General features: G+C 43.3%; 1 protein-coding gene across 1 annotated transcript; it reads left to right on the top strand.

Moving 5' to 3' along the window:
• Positions 1-9,639: 9,639 nt before the first annotated feature.
• On the top strand, positions 9,640-10,158 carry LOC307004555 (epidermal differentiation-specific protein-like; the record flags this gene model as incomplete). Its single annotated transcript, XM_079623872.1, has 1 exon — positions 9,640-10,158. One exon carries the CDS (start codon positions 9,640-9,642, stop codon positions 10,156-10,158), a length of 519 nt encoding a protein of 172 aa, XP_079479998.1.
• Between the last annotated feature and the right edge of the window lie 10,764 nt (positions 10,159-20,922).

The raw sequence follows: 20,922 nt of genomic DNA, 5'->3' as shown, positions 1-20,922 counted from the left end.
TGCCAGCAGCTAATGTGATTTCAGCAGGTAGGCTAACTATTATTGGCAGTCACAGGCTGCTGTAAACCAGTTTAACTTAAATGTCCTACTTTAAGGGTTTTCTTCAGGAAAATCAGTTGATCTACATGATCAGGATGAAGCAAACTGCGCTGTGCAGTAACTATGTCTCCAGCTGTGCTGAACACGCTTTCAGAGGGTACACTTGTAGCTGGGATGGAGAGGTAGCTCTTTGCCAATGCTGAAAGCAGTGGAAGATCCACTTGTTTTTTCAACCACTGCAGAAAGTCACCACTCAGACCTAAAGAATCCCTCTCTCTGTACTTTAAAATTTCCTCCTTAGCTCTCACCTTTGTGTTCTTTGTCGTCTGTGGTCTCGCAGTGTGGAAATCGTCAAACATCTGGTCCAAGGCTGTTTTCTTCTTGGGAGGAACATCATCTAGGAGCAGAACAGAAAAGTTAATATTTTTCGTTATTATATAATTACAATACTGATATAATTTTTCTACACGAAATTAATATATCATAACCAACGCTGTGACTTTGATGTTCCACTCGCGGCAAACGTTCTGCAGTAAAACTGCTAGATTATTCCCTGTGTGAGCCTCATTGAACACTCTAGTCTGAAGAATGTGGTTTTGTTGTGACAGTCAGAGTCCTGCACGGGTTCGGGTACCCGCGGGTCCTCAAATTTTGCTCAAACGTGTGAAAAATATCCAACTGTGTCGGATACGGGTGCGGGTCGGGTCGGACACGGGGGAAACGCGGGTCTAAACACGGGTTCGAAACAGTCACGTGCAAATGTAAAAACAAATGCATATTTTTAGGAACACATCTACAAAACTATCCTCCAGGACAAGTTCGAAATTCATCGTTTACACAGACTTGCAATGTTCCTGCATCCTAAACTGAAAAGTATGAAGTTAGCTACTTGCTTCTGACAGTAGTGAAGTGGCAAGCGCGCACAGTGAGATGCGGCGCCTTGTGAAAGGTCCAAGTGATCTGAGGGCGCGGGCGCTTCCTTCTGTGTGACGTGTGCGCAGACTGGTGCATAGTGGTATACACTAGATGTCGCCTTGGCTACGGCAGTTCATTGGAACGAATCTTTAATGCGAAATCTAGTGTATACATATCTATGCACCAGTCTGCGTACACGTCACACAGAAGGAAGCTCGCGCGCCCTCAGATCACTTGGACATGGCTGTGTTACAAGAGGTAAAAACTATATAAATACTGTTCGTTTTCTCACACAAACCGCGCGTTTCGTGTCTTTGGCCATCAATGTGTACTTTCATTTACGAGTCATTGAATCATGTTTCATTTGGACTTCTCTGTGCATGCTCTTTGAGACAGTGACCGTAGACCTGCATGATAAGACTTTCAGACAAGAACGGTTTGACCTAAAAATATCAAAATTGAAAATACTGTGTGTAGCAGGCATAGCTGCCTAGTTAGTGCTGAATGGCAATCACCTAATTAGATCCAGGTGCGCTATAGGTGCGTGTGTGTGTATAAGGGATCTTCATGCGTTTGTTAGAGCGTGTTGACTACTGCAAATTTGGACGCTGACTCTCTGAGCTGGTCCCGCGTTGGGACCTTTGAGCTGAGCCGTACAGCAGCGGGTATGCATCCCGGGCTGTGTTTATCGGCCGTGGTTTGATGTTGGAAGGGCTGATTTGCCAATGACCAGCCGAAAAGACCAAGAGCTGGTAATATGTCCGCGTGATACGGACAGCTGACTGGGACCGTGACCTGGCTTCCCCTTCCTTTTGGGTTTTTCCTTTTCGGAATACTCTCCGTGTTGCGCAATACCGCGGCGTCCCGTCTCGCCTCATTTGCGCCTGCAGACAAATTCCCACGTTCAGTGAACTTGACGTCGGGAGATTGTGAGACCCGAGTATTTGTCCGTGTGGCCGTTCCGTCACTCCCGCACTGTTTCAACTGGAAGACCGTGCGTTCGTATGGTACCTTGATTGTTGTGTGAATGAACTTATAAGTTGATGCGAGTTAGTTGAGTGTTCGTTTATCGTTGGAAGTGACTGTGTGTGTGTGTTAGTTGTGTATTGAGTGTATGTTTATCGGTGGAAGTGAGTGTGTGTGTGTGTCTGTGTGTGCGCGCGTGTGTTCGCGTGAGAAAAAGAGTTAGTGTTTGTGTGATGTTAATGGATCATGAGCTTAGATGTTGGTGAAGGTGTAATGTGATTGCATCTGTTATTTTGTGTCCTTTTGCAGTTTTTTTGGAGATCAACTTTGTATTTTTTTTGTTTATTGATTTGAGACAATTTGATACTTATGTTAACTTGGATTGGCTATGAGGGAGCGCTGACCACTCTAAGTCCAAGTTAATGGTTACCCCTGTTCACTGAGTGATTTGATTCTACATTTTCTGTCACCTGAATGCACGTGTGTGTGGTGAAGTGAGTACATTAGTGTACGTTTGAAGTGTGTAGTGAAGTGGAATTGAGTAGGTTTTGTTATCTCTCCCTGCCATCTGACCTGTTATCTTGATTGTCTTAACCAATTGTCTTATTGGTTTGTTTATTTTCCTTTATTGTTGTCTTTTATTTTCAAGTCATATCCATTTATTGTCCATGTTGTTTGTTTGTTCCATATTGTGTGGGCTGAATGTTGTGATTCTTTGTTTTTTTCTTTCAATTTTTGTGTTGAAACAGAGCGGTGGTGTGCACGGAACGTCCTATCTGTTTTTGTTGGTAAGTTTCACTGATTTCTTAATGATGGATGAGGAATTACGTGAACGGCGAGATCTAGTGTTACAGTTGCGGGCTGAAAATGAGAAGTTGAGACAAGATCGGACCGATGCAGCTGAACCCAGACCTGGCCCGTCTAATGCGTCCTCAGCACTGCCTGTTGACCCTCCGCCTGCAAATGCTAGTTTTCCGGCTGCGGAGAGGTTTGTGTTCATACCACGAGATCGTAAGTGTCCCAAATTTAGTGGTAGAGCGGGACCGGGTATAAACGAATGGGTTGACGAGGCAGAGGCCTGTATGAGGGTTCGTCATATGTCCATTGCCGATCGCGCATTCTTTTAATTTGATCATTTGGAAGGGGAAGCTCGGGAAGAAATTCGGTATCGCCCAGCAATAGAGCGGGAAGACCCAGATGGGTTGGATGCCCGCAGTGGGGCAATTTGCAGGGAGTGGGGAGGAACGCCTGGGCGTATGCGTGTTTGGGGCCACTCAGTTTTGTTTGCTGATGGCGTACAGCATGGGATACAGGGGCACCCACAGACAGGGGTTTTAATTTAGGAACGATGATGCCGATCCATTGTCCTCTGTAAATAATTTGAGTTCGACGATGCCCATCCATTGTTCTCTGTAAATAATTTGAGTTCGATGATGCCCATCCATTGTTCTCGGTAAATAATTTGAGTTCGATGATGCCGATCCATTGTTCTCGGTAGCTGAGTTGAGAATGATGATGTTTATTCATTGTTCTTTGTAGCTGATTTTAGGAATGATGATGTTTATTCATTGTTCTTTGTAGCTGATTTTAGGAATGATGATGTTTATTCATTGTTGTCTGTAGACAATTTGAGTATGGTTAGGCTCTTATCGTCGGGGCGACGATACAAAAGGCAGGGGTGGATTGTAGCAGGCATAGCTGCCTAGTTAGTGCTGAATGGCAATCACCTAATTAGATCCAGGTGCGCTATAGGTGCGTGTGTGTGTATAAGGGATCTTCATGCGTTTGTTAGAGCGTGTTGACTACTGCAAACTTGGACGCTGACTCTCTGAGCTGGTCCCGCGTTGGGACCTTTGAGCTGAGCCGTACAGCAGCGGGTATGCATCCCGGGCTGTGTTTATCGGCCGTGGTTTGATGTTGGAAGGGCTGATTTGCCAATGACCAGCCGAAAAGACCAAGAGCTGGTAATATGTCCGCGTGATACGGACAGCTGACTGGGACCGTGACCTGGCTTCCCCTTCCTTTTGGGTTTTTCCTTTTCGGAATACTCTCCGTGTTGCGCAATACCGCGGCGTCCCGTCTCGCCTCATTTGCGCCTGCAGACAAATTCCCACGTTCAGTGAACTTGACGTCGGGAGATTGTGAGACCCGAGTATTTGTCCGTGTGGCCGTTCCGTCACTCCCGCACTGTTTCAACTGGAAGACCGTGCGTTCGTATGGTACCTTGATTGTTGTGTGAATGAACTTATAAGTTGATGCGAGTTAGTTGAGTGTTCGTTTATCGTTGGAAGTGACTGTGTGTGTGTGTTAGTTGTGTATTGAGTGTATGTTTATCGGTGGAAGTGAGTGTGTGTGTGTGTCTGTGTGTGCGCGCGTGTGTTCGCGTGAGAAAAAGAGTTAGTGTTTGTGTGATGTTAATGGATCATGAGCTTAGATGTTGGTGAAGGTGTAATGTGATTGCATCTGTTATTTTGTGTCCTTTTGCAGTTTTTTTGGAGATCAACTTTGTATTTTTTTTGTTTATTGATTTGAGACAATTTGATACTTATGTTAACTTGGATTGGCTATGAGGGAGCGCTGACCACTCTAAGTCCAAGTTAATGGTTACCCCTGTTCACTGAGTGATTTGATTCTACATTTTCTGTCACCTGAATGCACGTGTGTGTGGTGAAGTGAGTACATTAGTGTACGTTTGAAGTGTGTAGTGAAGTGGAATTGAGTAGGTTTTGTTATCTCTCCCTGCCATCTGACCTGTTATCTTGATTGTCTTAACCAATTGTCTTATTGGTTTGTTTATTTTCCTTTATTGTTGTCTTTTATTTTCAAGTCATATCCATTTATTGTCCATTGAACTGTGTGTGGAACACTTTTTATGCTATTTATAAATAAAGTATCATTGTTATATTATTTTTCTATATTCACGTCTCTGCCGTATCTTTGTGGGAACGAACTTGTGTTCTTATTGGACCATTATTTCCCTGGGTGAAATTCCCAGGGTGGCGTAGTCGGTGTTAATTGTCCAAAATAACGAAAACCACCCCTTGGTTGCCACATGTGGAAACAAAGACACCTACATCTTGGATGCCCTTGAGGTAAGCTAAAACATTAATTTCAAAGTGAACTATCCCTTTAATGCAAACACAGCCACAGGGGAAAAAAATAATATTTTTATTAAATAACATTTGAAAACCTGTATAAACTGAACACCAAATAACAATATTAACTATTGAGAGGTGATGACTCGTTCATGAAAAACGTCACAAAGAAACGGAAAAAGTAGCCTAATGATTATTGAATAGGCTATATAGGCCATGTCAAATATAGCCAGGACAGGAGACAGAGCTGTTTTCTTTCATTTTGAATTGTTTTGTTTAAAAGTAGGCTACAAATTTCAAGCTTTCTATATGTTTCTCAGGTCTGAGCGCATGTAGCTTATACGCTGAGTTTCGTTAATTTCCAGTTCATGCGCCGTTGCCTCCGCTCCGTGTCCTGATGCCTGCTATTAGGCTTAAATTCAGACAATTGGTTATAAAACATTTAAAATTAAGATAAAATTAATACAAAACGAAATTCAATTTAAAGAAAGGCTTTATACAGTAAGAAACTTATAATGAAGTGGTCAATAATGTCTGTTTACCGACATAGGCTATTGCACAACGTATGATCTTAGGCTACTATGCTTTTCACTTCTCATATAATCAACATTGATGAAATAATATATAAATATATATAAAATTGTGAAGCTGATGTGCCAGACGAAATTGAATTGTTTTGTGGTAACGCGTTAGCCATGTAGGCTACAGGCTATCGGCTTTTTTTGTCCTTGTGTTAAGGCAAGCCGCCAAAGGCAATACAAATTTGAAAAAAGTGTGTCTATAATGTGATTTGCTAAACTGATTTTATTTCGGGTGCGGGTCGGGTCTCGGTTCTATTTTAAGCGGGTCGGGTCGGGTTGCGGATTTTAATTAGTGCTGCTGTCGGAAAACGGGTCGGATGCGGTTTTAAGCACTGCGGGTACGGGCGGGTGAGGATTTACAAAATCGGACCAGTGCAGCTCTCTGGTGACAGTTACATATGAGCCCGTGGCACAACCGTAATTTTCGGTTGGGCATCGTTGGGCATCGTTGGGCATTGCTCAGCTATCTCTCGTCTAACTATGTCATGAAAGCAGGGATTGGTTTCTCAGTGAATAGCTTTCTATTTGGTACGTGGTCCTCGGCTCCAAGACGTGGAGGAGGTGTTGGAATCCCTCGTTCTCGGTAACGCTGCAAGGCTGAATGTCTTTACAAATAAAAAAGGCTATAGTGAGCTCAAGCTGCGCTGCGCTGCCGTTTCATAGACAGTATATAAGAGTGCCATTTGGACTTTGAGCCGAGCAGATAAACGGCCCGTGTGGCGCGCGGTTCAAATGAATTTCGTTCTGCTTTTGGTGCATAAACATTATCAAACATTTACCGAACTCTTGATATCGTTTTACCGAGAAAAAATGATCGCCCAGCCCTACGATGCACCGATCTTACCATCCCTAGTAGGCCAAAAGATTGGTACAGACTGGATATTGTGTTAAGGGCGTGCTGCGTAGAGTCCGGGCTGTGGGCTACGACTGCACAGTCATCAGCATACTGAAGCTCTCAGATTTGGCGGGTCTTTGTCTTTGTGCGGGCCTGGCTGTTGAAAAGGCTTCCATCAAGTCAGTATTCCCCATGGATACCATCTTCATGTCCCATGACATGATGGAAGAGGCAGGTAATGGCAGAGAGGAGGATGTTAAAGAGCATCGGAGCCAAGACACAGCCTTGCTTCACCCCAACGTTATCTCGAAAGACTCTGACTGGGGTTTTCCCGTGAGCACTCTGGCTTGCATCCCGTCATGCAGCTTCTGTAGGATGCTGAAAAAACTTGGGTGGTACCCCACTTTTGGAGAGGTGTTTCCAGAGCAGCTCACGGTTGATGGTGTCAAAAGCATAGCCTTTAATTAGATTAATTAGATTTCGATTGTAAAACTAATTAAAATATAAACTAATGTTTTAAAATTTTGTTATTTGGCAAGTGACCATGGTATAAGCGGGTTAATGCCCTTCGAGGTGTCCATTGTCAGGTTTTAATGGACTTCGGCGGAGGCAACCGTCCCGGTTCACACCTCGCCGTCGTCCATTAAAACCTGACAATGGATACCTCGTCGGGCATTAACCCTTACATAACACACCGCTGCTAAGGATAACACACCGTTGCCATGAAAAACAGAGCGTTGCCATGGACACAGTGTTCTTTAGCGGAAGCAATACAATCGTTTTTAAATCAATAAACTCCTTTTTAAATCAATATTTTGTGTCAAGTTATTGATTTATTTGGTAGGTAGCCATGTAATAAGCGGGATAATGTAGAGCGAGGCAGTTGTTATAGCGAATACAACCCCTTCAGGCTGATTCAAGACCCCTCCGCGATGCTTAATTTTCTTTATATTGAGTTTCCCAAACAACGGTAGCCACAAAGCTGTGTCACGATGACAAATAAAATGCAGTTGTTGTTTTCTAAAACATAAAATATTATGATGCCGGTGCAGTCAGTTAAAACAGCTCAAACATGTATTTTAGTCTGGGACTAGACTTTAACATCGTCTGTGAAACCAGGAGCATATGTGGGTTTACACTTTTCAGTTTAAAAAGGGTCTGTTACAAGGACTTGTTTAGTCTTTTTTTTTAGTTCAATAAATGTTTAAAAGGAATTTTGCTATTCTATTGCCAATATAATGTCAATTTGAGCACTTTAGCCTGTATGTTTAGTTTGTATGGAGAAGGTATAAATGCAGAGAATAAAATAAAGAGTAATGTGTTTTTATTTGTTTTGTGTGATTGACCAGTTAATAATTGTGTTAACCTCATTATAAAATTATAAATAAATATATTTAATTCAACAGCAATTTCTAGTTATGGTTTCCAAATATTAAATCCTGATTAATACATTTTAGTTGAATGAACTATAAAACTAGTTGAGCCAACCTATTTTTTAAAGTTTAATTCAAGTTTGGGTAAAAAAAAATATAAAAAAAACTTTGAAGAGGGAAATTGAGTAAAAAGGTAACTTAAAAAAAAAAATTTTTGGAACTAGTTACTAAATAATAATTAGTTGAACCTACTTACTAGAATGTATTTTACAGTGTATGAAAAAACAAAATGACATAAGAAAACAAGCTTGAATTGAGTTCTTGAGCCGAATCAAGGATTATATGAAACCCGAGGGGCAATAATTGTGGCATCTCTGGGTCTTGTACCTTTAACACCAAAAGCAGGTGATTTGAACATTAGTCACATTGAATTGAATTGATAGATTTACGTGGAACCTTTTAAATGCCAAATAAAGCCAGTAAAAAGTAAATGATTGATCTTGGGTGATGAAATACTGATGCCTTTATTCTTTGTCGGTTACCTGGAAAAGGGTGGCATTAGGTTTTTTGATGAGGATTGATAAGGAATGTATATTATTGAGAGATTGCACCTGGTTAACTGGAAAAAGGGTAAAAGACAACTTCTTCTCATCCCCAAGGTGTCTGATATCACCACGTGTCCAAGACAAATGCGTGTGACACTACACATATGCCAAAAACTGTCTTTATTGTGTCTTTATTGTGTCGCGGCCTGTAGCCCATTGCTCTCATTTAGAAACCTTTGGTATCAATACACAGACGCAATGGGCATGGGAATGTTATTGACATGACATTATATATTGGGGGGTATAATTTTGTCCCCATGACATGATTTTCTGGGTTATGACAGTTGTGTAGATGTTTTTGAGCACCCCGACCCCTAAACCTAACCATTTCTCAATATAACACACATAACAAGCAGATAAAAAAGTACAGTCACAATTATTTATTAAAAAACATCAAATATTTTAAGTCTTCCGAAGCCAAACGATTGTGTTGTTTATGAAACAGACCCTATGTGTTAGTTTTTAGTGCTCTATTATTTTTTAATTTAAAAATGTTTTCAGGTATGTGTGAGTTTTTGAAGTTACCATTGTGCTGAAGAGTAGAGCCTATATATATTATGTATAAGTATATTGCTGAATATAAAATTACATAGATTATGATATATTAGTAAATATATTGTCACATATTTTTCAATATATGAAAAGCGGCAATTTCTTAAATATTTTTCAATATATTGTAATATATTAACACATATTATTCTGTATAATTTCAAATATACTGTTAAACCATTGAATATATTTATAATCCATATTTAGGAAACATATTTTTGTCTCGTAAGGGTTTGATTCTGTGATATTTCTGCATCCCAGTTAAGATGCATCGTATAATTTAAGGAAATTAGTGAAGTGGCTCAACTTACAGTGTTTGGGATTTGGCCATTATCAGTAGCAACTTGTACATGAGAGCTAAGCAGCCGTCAAAGTGAACACAATACAACAGACTTTTGTTTCCTCCAGTCAGGAGCTTGTAACATACGACTCGTAGAGAGTTTTGGACCTTGTATTAGTCTACATGTGACTGTAGATACTGAGCAGAAGTTTGAGATTTGGCATGTTTCTCAGCTTCCACGCCTACATGTCCTGTCATGACCCAGTCAACGCCCACTTTGGTGTATTTGTGCTTTAAAAGGCAGCTCTGCACACCAAGTAAGTCACTGTTCCCAGCAGAAGCACAGGAATCTGCTTCAGAAACACTTCTCCAGCCTCTCTCTCCTCGAGTCATCATTCAAAATGAGCAAGATCATTGTTTATAGCCAAGAGGGCTTCGGGGGCCAACCAGCTGAATTCCAGCATGATGTCAGCGACTTAGCAGCGGAGGGCTTCAAAGACTCCATCGCCTCCATAAAAGTCATTGGCCAACCATGGGTGGCGTATCATGACAAGAGTTTTGCTGGAAAGCAACGAGTGTTTGAGGAAGGAGAGTACGCCACCCTTGATGACAAAGGACAGTTTTCCTCCCTCAAGTGGGTCACAAATGACCTGACCCACCCTGAAATCACGCTGTTTGAGCAGGTGAACTATCAAGGAAAAAGCGTGAGCCTAAACAAAGAAACCAATCTTAAGGACACCGAGCTCAGTAACACAGCTTCTTCCCACAAAGTGACAAGGGGAGTCTGGGTGCTGTACGAGTACGCCGGTTGTCAGGGTTCCCAGCTTATTGCTTACCCTGGCGATCAAGTTCCCAGCTATGTGCCGCTCTCCTTCAGCAGTGTGACCCGCTGTGTGCGTCCCTTGCTGCCGAGGCCATAGACAGCATCATCCAAAGTCCGCTTTCTGCAGCCGAATATGAGCCGGATCCCTTCTGCTAAGAGCGAGGCAGGTGGCGGGGAAAGACTGATCTGGACCAGACGCGATGACTGCGACTCCAAGAAGACTCAAGAAACTTCACGCAATTAGACTCAAGAAACTTCATGCAATTAGACTCAACCTTATCATTTGATGATATCTGTGTAAAGACATACTGTACATGTTAATTTGGCAAATGTTATACAACAAGGATGAATTTTATTAGAAAAAGTTTTAAGCTGCTGGTTGTTTGGCTTTTCACCAGTAGTGATCAGTATCAGTAAACATGCAATGCAATACAGTTTTGGATCTACTACAGATCTACTACAGATCCTGTTGTATTTGAATGTATTTCCCCAGTTTGATGAGAGTGAAATATTGAAAGGGAGTTTGGATTTATATTATGCTGAGAAAGAGACAACAAATGCTGTTTTAATCTGTCAACTCAGAAAATAAAAGACTCTTAAATATCACAATGCTCCTTGTTTCAATTCTCTTTTTTTTTACGTTTACATTTTTCATTTAGCAGATGCTTTTATCCAAAGCGACTGAGGAATTCAAGTGAAGTAAGTCGTCCAAAGAGGCAATAAACAGGAGAAGTGCTATTAATACAGAGTTTCAGCCGTCGTTCAAGATAGACTAGGGAGGAATTAAGGAAGAGTGAGAATCCCTGAATTTAAGGGAGAGGTGGGATGTCTGGAATAGACCAGTAAGAACTGACAATGTTGAAACGAGACACATTGATAAACTGCTTGTATATTTTCAGAAAACAACATGTATACATGAATATATAATATATATATGTAACCCTCTACGTTGGTGTGCTCCCCCAAATGTCTCAAATGAAGCTTTCGCTTTTATTAACCTCTTTATCTGCAAACAGCAACATCTCCACAAACATCACAAAACTGCAACAGCTTTCCACAAGGAAACAGAACTGTGTTAGTTACCAATCAACATCACAATAACAATGCATACAAAATTATAAAACTAAATAATATAGTTATGGCTGCAGTTAAATGAACCTTAAATCAGAGGGTTCTCAAACTTACTAAAACACTGGAAAAATAACTTGCAGCATAGGACAAATAAAGTTAAATGTCAGATGCATCCAAAATACAAACAATAAAACGCATCATAGCCCGCCAGAATGGGGGTGGCTAAGCGTATAAAAGAAAGGCTCAGAGGCTGCTTACACTGGTTTTTAATCACCTGACGGATGTCGGCAAAGCAGAGAGTGAAATGATCTGCGCTCTGAAGGGGGTGCCGATCGCTTTGGGGACATAACCATGTCTCGGTTTAAGGACGACTTTAGAGTCATTAGGTCCGAACTCGAGACACGTGGCGTTAACAGATAACGCGTGCAAGTCACCCACATGTTTAACTGATGCTAAGGCGATCAGAAACACGGTTTTGAGCGCAAGGTACTTCAGATCCACAGTGTAACGGTTCAAAGGGATGTGCTTTCAGGGCCTCTAGGACCAAGTAAGATCCCAAATAGGAACCGATGGGGGCCGCGGGGGATTCATCCTTCTGGCTCCTTTTAGGAAGCAGATGATGAGCTCGTTCCTTCCTATTGCCTGGCCGCGCGTCGACTCAGCGAACGCTGCGATGGCCGCGACATATACTTTGAGCGTGGAGGGGGACCTGCCCATGTCCAACAGCTCTTGAAGGAAGCAAAGCACCCACGAAACCCCACAAGTTTGTGGTTCTAAGCCTTTGCCAGTGCACCATTTAGTAAACACAGACCATTTGGACGCATAAAGCCGCCTGGTAGAGGGGGCTCTAGACTGCGTGATCTTGTTCACGACCCCTTCTGGCAGAGCAACGGGTATCCGTTGATTATCCATGCATGCAGAGACCAGCGCTCTGGATGAGGACAGTTTGTCCGGGCCATCGTTCAGGCGTCCTGGCACATGCGTGGCTCTGAGTGAGCGCAGTGAGTGCTGAGCCCAAACGAGCAGGCGTTCCGCCAGATCGCAGAGGACTCTGGATCTGATACTGCCCTGGCAGTTTATGTATAACACAACAGACATGTTGTCCGTGCGAACCAGTACGTGGTGGACCCGCAGAGATGGGAGGAAGTATTTCAAAGTGTTCTCGACCGCTATCATCTCCAGACAGTTTTTGTGGAGGCACTTCTCCGGGTCTGACCAGAGGCCAAAGACCGGTTTGCCCTCGAAAAGACCGCCCCAACTTTTCTGTACAAGACAACTCCCATTGTCACTCCCCGCTGATACCAGTCCAGGGCTGCAGAGCTGAAACGCAGCTCTGAGTCACTCTGATTCGCGAACCGCCGGCGGCCCAGGCTCGGTGAGGCACACAAGGATTTGTCTGGTCGTGAGCATTTTAAACGGTCTTCTTATGTGAGCTTTGTTCAAACGTCTCAGATCTAGTATAGGTCTGAGAGCTCCGTCCTTCTTGGACACGAGAAAATAGCGGCTGTAAATGCCTGACTCGCTCATAGAAGGATGTACCAGCTCTATCGCCCCCTTTGCACAGCAGTTTTGCTATTTCTGCGCGAAGTAGGTGTGCTACTTCTGAGTTCATGCTCGTCACGGTCCGGGCTCGAAAGCGCGGTGGGCGGCGAGCGAACTGCGTGCTTGGGTGTAGGGGTGAACACATTGGTGTGGGCACATTGTCTACACTTATAACACAATTGGCGTGAGCCGTATAAACAGACATTACACTCTTTTTGAGATTTATCTGGGTGAAAACGGTGTTTGTGTGCAGGCGAGCGGGTTGCATATCTTGGCGTGTTGGCTGCTGAATAGACTGCTGCAGTAGCCTTTGCTAAGGGGACTGTCAGAGCGGGTTGCTTTGATGGCGGTCCGGCTACAGCGGGACTCGCGCATCTCTTCCTCTGCGAACGCTAGGAGGATTTTGTGGGCTCGGGCTTCAGTGCGATCTTTGGCCGGGGTCCCCATGGGGGAGGCGGTCTGTGACGGCTGTTTGACCGCGATCGAGGGCAGCCGCCCTGTCGTCGCTGCGAAGGTGGCGGAGGCTGGGATGGGCGCTGTGAAGAGCTTCGTGCAAGAGGCTGGGCTTGAGAGCGGCCTGCAGAGGAGCTAGAGCGCCGTGGAAGGAACAAGTTCATGGCCTGTGACGTTTTCTGAACCTCCGAATACCGGTCCACAATCCCGCTTACCGCTGGGCCGGCGTGAGAGAGCGGGGTGTTAAGGAACACAGCACGTTCAGATTCGCTCATGTCGGCGAGTGTCAACCAGAGGTGCCTCTCCGTAACAGTGAGCGAGGCCATGCACCTTCTCATAGCCTGGGCCTCGGATTTAGTGGCGCGGAGGGAGAGGTCCATCACGCTGCGCAGATCTGTGACGACGTCCTGAACCGGGCCCTTCTCGTCCATATACGGCGGAGGAGGTCAGCCTGGAGGGCGCGAAGCTCGAAGCTCGAGGCGAAAGTTCCGGCGAGCGTTCGCATGTGACGGGCACGGCGCTTCTTATACCGCGGGCCACTGGAGAGAGGCGGAGCGACAGCTTAGGGCGTTGAGCGCGGCAAGTCGAGCCCGCAGGGTCGACATTTCCAGTTCTTCGCAATGGATGCAGCCTCCCGAAGAGAGAGCGAGGGCTGCATGGTCACGGCCCAGGCAGAGAGCGCAGATCTCCGTCGCTGAGCGTGGCTCTGGATTTTGAATCAAATGCCTCGCTCTTCTAGACACGTGAGTCGCGGCGGCGAACTCACGGAGAGATTCTCAGTTTGAAAAGGATACATTGTGTCGCCGGATAGCGTAGCAGGCACGGATGGCTGAAGGTGACGAAGACGGCCGGCTTCCTCAGACGCTTTCCTAGGCTTGCTGGTCACTGGTTTCGGCGGCGGCGGCTTCTCTCAGAGTCCAGCGAGAGCTCGCTGAAGAGATGAAAAATCAGTGTAAGCAGCCTCTGAGCCTTTCTTTTATACGCTTATGGCGCTTTTCCACTGCATGGTATGGCTCGGTTCGGCTCGGTACGGTTCGACTCGGCGCGGAACGGTTCGGCTCGCTTCGCTTTTCCACTGCGTGGTACGACTCGACTCGGTACGGCACGGCTCGGTTCGCTTTAGCTCGGTTGCTTTTCCACTGCAGTTAGTACCGCTTCAAAGTGGGTGAGACTGATCGTTAATAGTTAATAATAATAATAATAATACTTCTATTCGCTCGGTAGTCACTTTTTAGTGTTTTTTTATTTGTCCCTACACTGTTTGTAGATCTGGTGGTAGTCGTGTGCGGCTAAGAGCTGTGCTACTTCTTGGAACACTTTTTCATTCCGTGTTGCCCCATCCAGATCTTGCTCGATCTGCTCCTCGGCAACCAACGAGAGGACTGGACCTCGTCCACTGACCACGATTCAGCCATTTCTTGTTTGATTTTTTTTACTTCTTTTGTCAAGTAAATACTCTAAAAACGCGTTGGCTGTTGTCTGGCTATTTAAATCTAGCGGGTTTAGTGTCTCATGTCGCAAATACAATGGCGCTGAAGTGACGATTCTGTCTGACCAATCAGTGATCTGCAGTGTTTTCACGTCACATTTAGTATCGGTACGGTACGCTTGGAACCTCAACAGAGGTGGTACCATTTAAAGCGAGCCGAAGCGAGCCGTTCCGTACCGTACCATGCAGTGGAAATGCGCCATAAGTGAGCCGTACCGAACCGAACCATAGCGTACCATGCAGTGGAAAAGCGCCAAAGCGTGCCGTGCCGTACCGAACCATAGCGTACCATGCAGTGGAAAAGCACCGAAGCGTGCCGTGCCGTACCGAACCATAGCGTACCATGCAGTGGAAAAGCGCCAAAGCGTGCCGTGCCGTACCGAACCATAGCGTACCATGCAGTGGAAAAGCGCCAAAGCGTGCCGTGCCGTACCGAACCATAGCGTACCATGCAGTGGAAAAGCGCCAAAGCGTGCCGTGCCGTACCGAACCATAGCGTACCATGCAGTGGAAAAGCGCCAAAGCGTGCCGTGCCGTACCGAACCATAGCGTACCATGCAGTGGAAAAGCACCGAAGCGTGCCGTGCCGTACCGAACCATAGCGTACCATGCAGTGGAAAAGCGCCATTAGCCACCCCCATTCAGGCGGGCTATGACGCGTGGGCGTAATGTCACGCCCGGCTCAGTGATAGACTGCTGCAGTTGCCGCGAGGCAGCCAATGAGCACGCAAGACAGCCCGCTCTAGGTCTGCCTGCTGCTGCACTGCGTTGACAATATATACAAATTTAAGGATACATTTTTGGCTTCATACCTCGAGCAAAGATGACTTCACCCGGTGCGTAATTTCATTAAGCAGTGCGAGAGAACCTCTCGTAAGAGAACCCAAAAATACCCAGATAAACCTCAAACACAATACAATATACAGAAAAATAACCCCACCACATGGAATTTACAAAATACCAAATAATATTACAAATACGAAATCAAACATAATCACACATATACATTAATAAACATCTTTAACAACAATATATTTCTACAAATAACATGAATGGCCAAAATAATCATATAAATAAAATTATATATATATTAGGGCTGTCAAAAGATTAATCGTGATTAATCACATCCAAAATAAAAGTTTGCGTTTACATAATATATGTGTGTGTACTGTGTATAATTATTATGTATAAATACACACACATTCATGTATATATTTAAGGAATAATTGCATTTATATACTGTATATACATTTATATAATTTATATTATATATAAATATTAATATTTTGTATATTAATATATAGTAATTATAACAGAGTTTAATATTAATATAAATATTTTATATATAAATATAACACATTTTTCTTAAATATATACATGATTGTGTGTGTTTTTATATATATAAATAATTATACACAGTACACACACATATATTATGTAAACACAAACTTTTATTTTGGATGTGATTAATCACGATTAATCTTTTGACAGCCCTAATATATATATATATATATATATATATATATATATATATATATATATATATATATATATATATATCAGTGGTGGGCCGTCAGGGCCCTGACTTGCACTTCAATTTATATTTTTATGAATGAGTATTAAATTATTCCCAATAGTCCATTCTCTTAATTTCATAGCTTTTCTCTTTTCTCTGTTATTTATTTTAGCGCTTTTATCCAATCATATCTGAGCCAACAGAAATGACTGTTTACCAGGTATGCGGCGTATCCCATGCAACAAGAGATTAACACGGTTGCCAAATTGCAAATTGCTTTATGTTACACTTACTCTCGCATCCGCTGTTGTGTAAACAGTCACATTTAACTTCACAAATGACTGCCTAACGCGTGAGCGCGCACGACAGCCTAATATTCAGGGTAGCTCAGAATTCGAGTAGTAGCGTATGTCTCGGAACTCAGGGCAGAGCACCCGGCTAACGATAAGCCTAGCTAACGTCACAGGGATATCCCACCATTTGGGGAATTAAGCTAATTTTCCCTCCTTCCCTCGAGTAAAACAATTGTTTTTTACCGTTTTGGAAACCATTCATCTGATCTCCGGGTCTGGCGGTACCACTTTTAGCATAGCTTAACGTAATTCATAGGTATGACGACAATACAATATTATTGTAAATTATATCACAAAAAAGCGGTAGCTAACGTTAATTGAATCAAGCAAACAAATAGCTGTTGTTTTTGCTTGAGTGCCGCACGCGCGCGGCCGGGGCTCTCGCTCTCTCTCTGCTCGTTCTCTCAGTTAACATGCACCCTGTCACAAGCGCACAACAGTCATCTACATTAGGCTACTCACCGATCAATTAAGACTTTTGGTGGGACAAAAATACGCTTTGATGTCTCTTAAATGACTGAAAATAGAAGCGAACTCGCGAACAGGTTTGGCACAAAGCCAGCCGGGTACCCAGTTTGTTTCAGCGCGTGCGGACGAACGAACACCACGTCACACCATATCGCTCAGGTCCTACTCGCAACATATAAATAAATCCACACGAATTTTAGAAGAAAGGCCTGCACTTAACACAAATTAAAACTCATAGGCTTAGTTAGATGGGGGTTCAAAAATGTAATACCTTGTCCGATGACATTGTAGCATATTGAGCCGAATCCCCGATTTATTCATCTGAATACATTCTTGCAAGGGACTCAGAACTTAAACCCCCAACCTCCAAATTCCTGACTTGTGAGCGTCTTGTGTGAGTTTGTGCTTAGTCGTTTCTGTCTCCTAACTGAACTCAGCCTGAATCTTCTGCAACCTTGCTCTCACGTGAACCTTTTGAAATCGCCGCGCTCCACGTGCCCGGATGAAACGAGAGAACACGCCTCAAACTCACGGAACAGCGGACACACACACACGCGTTCCTTTACTCAGCAACACACAAGAGAACCCCATGCAAGTATAAGCTTTAGCGAGCTTTTAATGTTTTAAGGTTTGATTCGTTGTTGGCTCTCAAAAAGGTCTGTGATTTTGCTATTCTATGATCATTCATGATCAATTTTTCTCTCTCTCTCTCTCACACACACTCAAACCTCCGCGCGTTCCTGCTCCGAGTCGGCCTAAGTCGTTCTCATTCTCTCTCTCTCTCTCTCTCTCTCTCTCTCTCTCTCTCTCTCTCTCTCTCTCTCTCTCTCTCTCTCTCTCTCTCTCTCACACTCAAACCTCCGCGCGTTCCTGCTCCGAGTCAGCCTAAGTCGTTCTCATTCTCTCTCTCTCTCTCTCTCTCTCTCTCTCTCTCTCTCTCTCTCTCTCTCTCTCTCTCTCTCTCTCTCTCTCTCTCTCTCTCTCTCACACTCAAACCTCCGCGCGTTCCTGCTCCGAGTCAGCCTAAGTCGTTCTCATTCTCTCTCTCTCTCTCTCTCTCTCTCTCTCTCTCTCTCTCTCTCTCTCTCTCTCTCTCTCTCTCTCCTCACACTCAAACCTCCGCGCGTTCCTGCTCCGAGTCAGCCTAAGTCGTTCTCATTCTCTCTCTCTCTCTCTCTCTCTCTCTCTCTCTCTCTCTCTCTCTCTCTCTCTCTCTCTCTCACACTCAAACCTCCGCGCGTTCCTGCTCCGAGTCAGCCTAAGTCGTTCTCATTCTCTCTCTCTCTCTCTCTCTCTCTCTCTCTCTCTCTCTCTCTCTCTCTCTCTCTCTCTCTCTCTGAGAGGTTTGGGCGTCTGAGGGTTCCCACGCGGAGAGGGCGACTTATTGGGCTTTTTCTGTCTAAATTTAAACTTTACTCTTTTTTCGGTTTCTATAATAACACAAAATAAATGTATTAAAAAAAAAAAAAAAAAAAGTTTGTGTGAGGTACTTGTGGAGTTTTGTTTGGGATCAGGATGGCGTCCCTGTTCGTAGGGGCTGCGCCACCTGTTTCCCTTCGTCACGGCGTCAGGTGTGTTCCTGTGACCGGTGTGACTGTGGAGGATGTGCTAATGGCTGTTGGAGAGGAGATTGGGCACGAGAATATTGCATCGGCTTCTCGCATGAACAAAGCTGTGGTCGTTTTTGTGAAGGAAGAGGTTCAAGTTAGCCGCCTGATAACGAATGGAATTGTGGTAAGTGGAGAGTATGTTGTTGTTTCACCGCTGGTTGCGCCAACTACTAAAGTAACCGTATCTAACGTGCCTCCATTTATTCCAAATGATGAAATTGAGCGAGGGCTTTCACGTTACGGAAAATTTGCTAGCGCGATAAAAACGCTTCCACTCGGCTGTAAAAATGAAGCGTTAAAACATGTAATGTCTTTCAGAAGACAGGTGTTCATGTTTTTGAGTGAACCAAATTTAGACGTGTCTTTTAGAGTGATGTATGAAGGAAAGGCATATATGATTTATGCTAACACGGGAAGCATGAAATGCTTTGAGTGTGGGGATGTTGGTCACAAGAGACTAGCATGCCCACATAAAGCTGGGAGTAGTGGGACTAGTGTGGCGAGCGCCGGGCCGAGTGCTGCGGTGATGGCGAAGGCCTCAGAGGACGCGCTGCCTCCCGTTGTTGTTGTGGAGGAGCGGGACGCGCAAGTTGTTGAACCAGCTGAAAGCGTTAGTGATAACGGTCAAAATGAGAAAGTGGTTGCTGAAACAGTATCAAGTGAAAATTGTGAAATGAACGATGATGTGAGTGAACAGATTTATGGTGAAGTGGCAAGTGCTAATGTTGATATATCAAGGGATGAAGAAAGTTGTGATACAGAGATGAAAGATGATGATACGCTTTCTGAGATTTCTGATATGGGTTCACAGATAGTGGGAGAAGTGTACACTTTACAAGAGATACATGATTTCCTAGATTCGACATTTGGTAAGACTGTTGATGTGACAGTTTTTTTCCCGGACACTGATAAATTCATTGCGACAGTGTTGTCGTTGCAGAGAACGGTTAGCTACGAGGTTCTGGATAAGAAGAAACGATTTCGATTAAAGAAGATGGTAACAAAACTGCGAAAAGATAAATTTGTTTCTCAAAGGCATCAAGATGAATAAATCTCACGTGGTGACTTTTATACTTTGCTGTCTTTTTCTGTCTCTCTCTACTCTTTTTTTCTCTTCCTACATGGATAATTTGAGGGTGGGCTCTCTAAATATTAATGGGGGAAGAGACAGGGGTAAATTAGCAGTGGTTTCAGAATTTCTTAAAATTAAAAAGGTTAATGTTTCTTTTTTACAAGAAACGCATACGAATAAGGATAATGAAATTGAATGGGGTATGTGGTGGGAAGGCAAGTTTGTTTTGAGCCATGGGACATTTAATAGTGCGGGAGTGGCTATTTTATTTTCTGCAAACATGAATGTTAACATTTTAAATGTGGATCAGATTGTTGAAGGTAGATTATTGCTTATAGAAACTGAGTATGAGGGTAATATGTTTGTGTTTGTTAATGTCTATGCCCCCAATAGCGGTCCCGAGCGACAAGATATTTTTTTGAAATTAAGAAATGCCATTCAGAAGTATGATGATAGTGTGTGTCTTGTGATTGGAGGCGACTGGAATTGCACAACAGATTTTACAGTGGACCGAAATGGGGAAGAGCCTCATAGTCAATCAAGTAGCACACTGATAAAAGTTATGCATGAATTTCAATTAACAGATGTTTGGAGAACAAGAAATATCGGTGTGAAACAGTATACATGGTTGAAAGTGTGTGACAATAGATTTTGGGGTGCAAGATTGGATAGGTTTTATATTAAAGAAATATGGAATAATAGAGTAATTGATACTTGTATTTTTCCAAACGGGTTTTCAGACCACCATATGATCACTTTGGTTTTAAATATAAAGAAGACATTAAGATCTAATTATTACTGGCATTTAAATGTTAAATTATTACATGATGCTTTTTTCTGTGAGAATTTTAAAGTGTTTTGGAGTGAATGGAAGTTGAAGAAGCTTTTGTTTGAGAATCTTTGTCAATGGTGGGATGTTGGAAAGGCGAATATAAGATTATTTTGTCAGAATTATGCTTTTCATACATCAACTACGGTCAAAACAACAGTAAAAACTCTACAAAAGGACATTGAGTTGTTGGAAAAAAATATTGTAACTAATAATGAAGGTGTACATTGTGATGCGTTGAAAAAGAAAAAACAAGAACTGAATTCTTTTCTACAAGAGCAGGCCAAAGGAGCTTTGATAAGGGCAAGATTTTGCACTATTAAAGATATGGATGCTCCAAGTGCTTTCTTTTTTAATCTTGAAAAAAAGTGTGTTAATCAAAAACAGATGTGTCATCTTCGTCGTCAGGATGGATCAGTAACATCAAATCCAGTTGAAATGAGAAAGTTGTCAAGAGA

This window comes from Phoxinus phoxinus, assembly GCF_949152265.1.
Source record: "Phoxinus phoxinus genome assembly, chromosome: 9".
NCBI classification, from domain to species: Eukaryota; Metazoa; Chordata; class Actinopteri; order Cypriniformes; family Leuciscidae; genus Phoxinus; species Phoxinus phoxinus.
The sequence above is the reverse complement of the archived record's forward strand: the minus strand, read 5'-3'. Positions and strand labels throughout refer to the sequence as shown.